At 45.8% G+C, this 3474-nt stretch overlaps 1 protein-coding gene across 1 annotated transcript in view; it reads right to left on the reverse strand.

Moving 5' to 3' along the window:
• Positions 1-3474, reverse strand: part of otud4 (OTU deubiquitinase 4) — a gene marked incomplete at its 3' end in the record, with an annotated part of 16227 nt that overhangs the window by 2820 nt on the left and 9933 nt on the right. Inside the window, 7 exon segments of the mRNA XM_024288137.2 lie at positions 181-223; positions 1606-1738; positions 2207-2357; positions 2431-2531; positions 2601-2701; positions 2772-2836; positions 3017-3119. Of these exon segments, the coding sequence (XP_024143905.1) occupies positions 181-223; positions 1606-1738; positions 2207-2357; positions 2431-2531; positions 2601-2701; positions 2772-2836; positions 3017-3119 (697 nt within the window).

The following is a 3474-nucleotide window of genomic DNA, read 5'->3' on the forward strand; positions in this document are numbered from 1 at the left end:
ACCGGACTGTTCTGCAACAAGAGCAGAACCTGATAAGGAATAGGTAACCATGGCAACGAAGAAATCCTTCACATTTCTTTGTCACTTTGCGTCTACAGGTGGGTCTGGATTTGGTTTTTCCCAGTCTGAGGGAAACACTTGAACTCACCGCCTTGTTCCTCTGGGGGCGTTTCCGATCTCCTCCCTTCCTCCTCCCTCCTTCAGACGAAGACGCAGTTTGACTCTGAGAGGACGAAAACAGAAACATCTCAGATCTTCACAAGTTCAAACATCATAAAGAAGAACTTTTCAGATAAAATCATGAAAAACAATTAACTAAATTAGGTTAATATCTTTATAACTGAACTCAGTCAAATCTGCATGTAGACTCGAGTTCAGGGGTGTCAAACCAAGTTTACAAAACACACTTTAGGCCGCGGGCCGAACAAGATACACATTTATTGAACACTCTAAAACTACATTTTTTTAAACTTAGGTTAGCCAAAAAAACTAGTATGTAGCTGAAAAATAGCTAAACTTCAAAATAGCCCAAAAACTGAAAAAAAACTAAAATACCCAAAACAACTAGTGTTTAAATAATAACCTAATTCCAAAACAGGAAAAAAAAAATAAGTTAACCAAAACAGCTAGCATGTAGCTAAAATATTAGCTAAACTTCTAAATGGCCTAAAAAATGTTTTTGTAAATGTCAAAAGAATGACATTTTTTTATTTTAAAATTGTAACTTTTAACATGATTACGAATAATAAAAAAAGCAGTAATATTATTCTAGAATAAGTAAACTTAAACGTAAATAAACTTTCAATATTTTACTCTCCATAAAAATATATTTTGTCAAAATTATAAAAGTTAGAAATAAGCTCAAAAAACATCGGGCCATTAACAAGAATAAAATAAAATGATCTGGAGGGCCAGATCCGGCCCCCGGCCCTCGACTTCAGGTCTCATTCCCAGAGTGTCATGTAAACATGTTTTCACAGACGCATATTTCTATAGATTTTCAAAATCAGACGTAGAACTGTCTCCGAACATTACACAAAGCCCAACCGCGACTCGCATGAACAGACCTCACGACACGTCGGCGCTCTAGTGCGGTCAGTTTTGTTACTTATTAGCATATCTGAGCTGCGGCCACACCGAACATGATTTGAGACACAAAATTCAAATATCTGCTCTTTGGTGAAGAATTTGCATCAACCAATCAGGAACTCAGCTTTGACACGTGACGTGAAGTAATCAGTGGGTGGAGTCCCAAACTAACATAGGAGAGTCTGATTGTTTTCCTCTGCACTCCTACCTGTGTATTTACCTTTAACTTGTTCGATCTGAGTTATAAAGTGTCTGCTGACGTCTATTCAAATGTTTTGAAGTGTTCCAAATATAAACTATACGCTTTTATTTTGTTATTCTGTCCTATTTGTATGATCTTAACCGTAGATTTTGATATCCAGATTGTCGCTAAAGTTGGCCCCGCCCCCTACTGTCATATAGACGCTAAAGAGATTCCAGTAAACCGCCACAGTAAGGGAACCGATTCTGTGTGGATTCTAAGCTCAACTTTAGAGCTATTAGAGGAAGTTCAGGAACTCCAGCCCGCGAACTCACTCCGAGTGCAGGGAAACTGTTCTCGTCCCGGAGCTGGATCTCCACCAGCGCCACGTTCCTCTCCTCCTCCTCTTTGGCCAGACGCTCCTCCTCAGTCACACCAAACGCCGCCTCAGCAGCACTCACCGACTTCCTGTGAACACAAACATGAAAGATTACTTTAAAATCTGCAGAGAAAAGATATAAAAATGTGGCTGAAGTATTCTATTCTCTGATTGGTTGAAGAGTAGAGATTTGGATACAAAAACTGATGTTTCTTCAAAAACTATGATTTAAATTTGCAACTTTTCTCCAGGACCAAACTCAAAGACTGACAGAGAAAGTGACACTTGCAGTGGGCGGGGCCTTAAAGTAGCTCCACCCCTGAACTTTTTATCAGGTCTAGAGAACAAAGTCATGCTTTTGTCTGAAACAAGTTCACCTGCCTCTCAAGTTCCTCCTCATTTCCCTCCAAACTCTGCAGTGATGTCACTTCCTGTCTTTTAAATGCCGACTCATTCATCTGCATTTACACTGAAGTGAACCGCACCAGGGTTCACTTACAACAAGAAAACTAGACTGATTCACAAGAAAGATCCCGGCTCCGCCTCCTTCCACACACCTGGTGGGTTTAGGCTCCTCCCCCAAGGTCTGCATGGGCCACGAGTGCTGCTTCTGCACACGCCCACCGGAGCCTGGCGCCGATGCTGGAGAACCAGCGGCCGTCGGCGTCGACTTGCCCCTCCCCCTGCCTCTGCCCCTGTCGTCCGGCTCTGAAAGAAGCAGAGTCACAGTTCAGCCCGGACAAGCCCCCGGCGCTGCACCACCCTCATGAACGCTCTCCACCTCCGTGCCCGTTGCTCAGCCTCTTGTCGCGGTGGCAGACGGTGCTCCAGCTGCCCTCCTTGCTAGGGGGGCGGAGACTCCACACAGGAACGGTGAACGGCCTGCACGCAAACAAACGTTAGCAAACACCATAACCACCAATGCGGTGGAGCTGCGGCGACTTCACCCACTTCCTGCCCAGCTCCTCGATGACCACCGTCACCATGCTGTTGTCATGAGGAACCTCTTTCACCGTGGCGCTGTAGCTCCGCCCACCGTTCTCCAGACGAACCTGCAGGGAGCAGAACCATGAGGGGAACGCCAGATCTGAGGATCAAACCAGAGCGCAGGAGTCCACAGACCTGACAGTGATCTCCCACCGTGAACTGCATCCCGGCGGCGATGGAGTAATCCAGCTTCTGCTGAGCTACAAGGAAGAAAAAAACTTCATCTTACACACAACCCATAACGTTTAAGAAGAAAAAAATCCTCTTTGAAGTTCATCGAAGTCTTGATCGTCGGTCGCAACTGAGCATCGAACCAAACCCTTTAAAAAAAGCTTTTGGGGGGGAAACTGTTCATCTGTGAGGTGGGAACCAGAGATCACCTCGTTTGCTTCTGTTCCAGACGTCGTACTCCACGTTCCGGAGCAACGTCGGGTTCAGGGACCGTTTGACTCTCTCCGGCAACTGTCGACCGCGACCACGACCCTGAAACAAAGAAAGAATGTAGAGCGTCACGGAGGAGAGTAGAGCGTCACGGAGGAGAGTAGAGCGTCACGGAAGAGAGTAGAGCGTCACGGAAGAGAGTAGAGCGTCACGGAGGAGAGTAGAGCGTCACGGAGGAGAGTAGAGCGTCACGGAGGAGAGGAGAGCGTCACGGAGGAGAGTAGAGCGTCACGGAGGCGATACGTTACCCTGTAGCTCTGGTTGCTTTGTTTCCAGGACGTCTGGCTCGTCTGGTCTTCAACCCTGAGTCAGAAAACATTGGAGTAAATCAGTGATAGTTCAACCCAAAAGCTTTCACACTGAGCTGATTGGTCTGGACCTGTCTGATGGTTAAACT

The sequence above is a fragment of the Oryzias melastigma genome, linkage group LG18, assembly GCF_002922805.2.
Source record: "Oryzias melastigma strain HK-1 linkage group LG18, ASM292280v2, whole genome shotgun sequence".
Classification (NCBI taxonomy): Eukaryota; Metazoa; Chordata; class Actinopteri; order Beloniformes; family Adrianichthyidae; genus Oryzias; species Oryzias melastigma.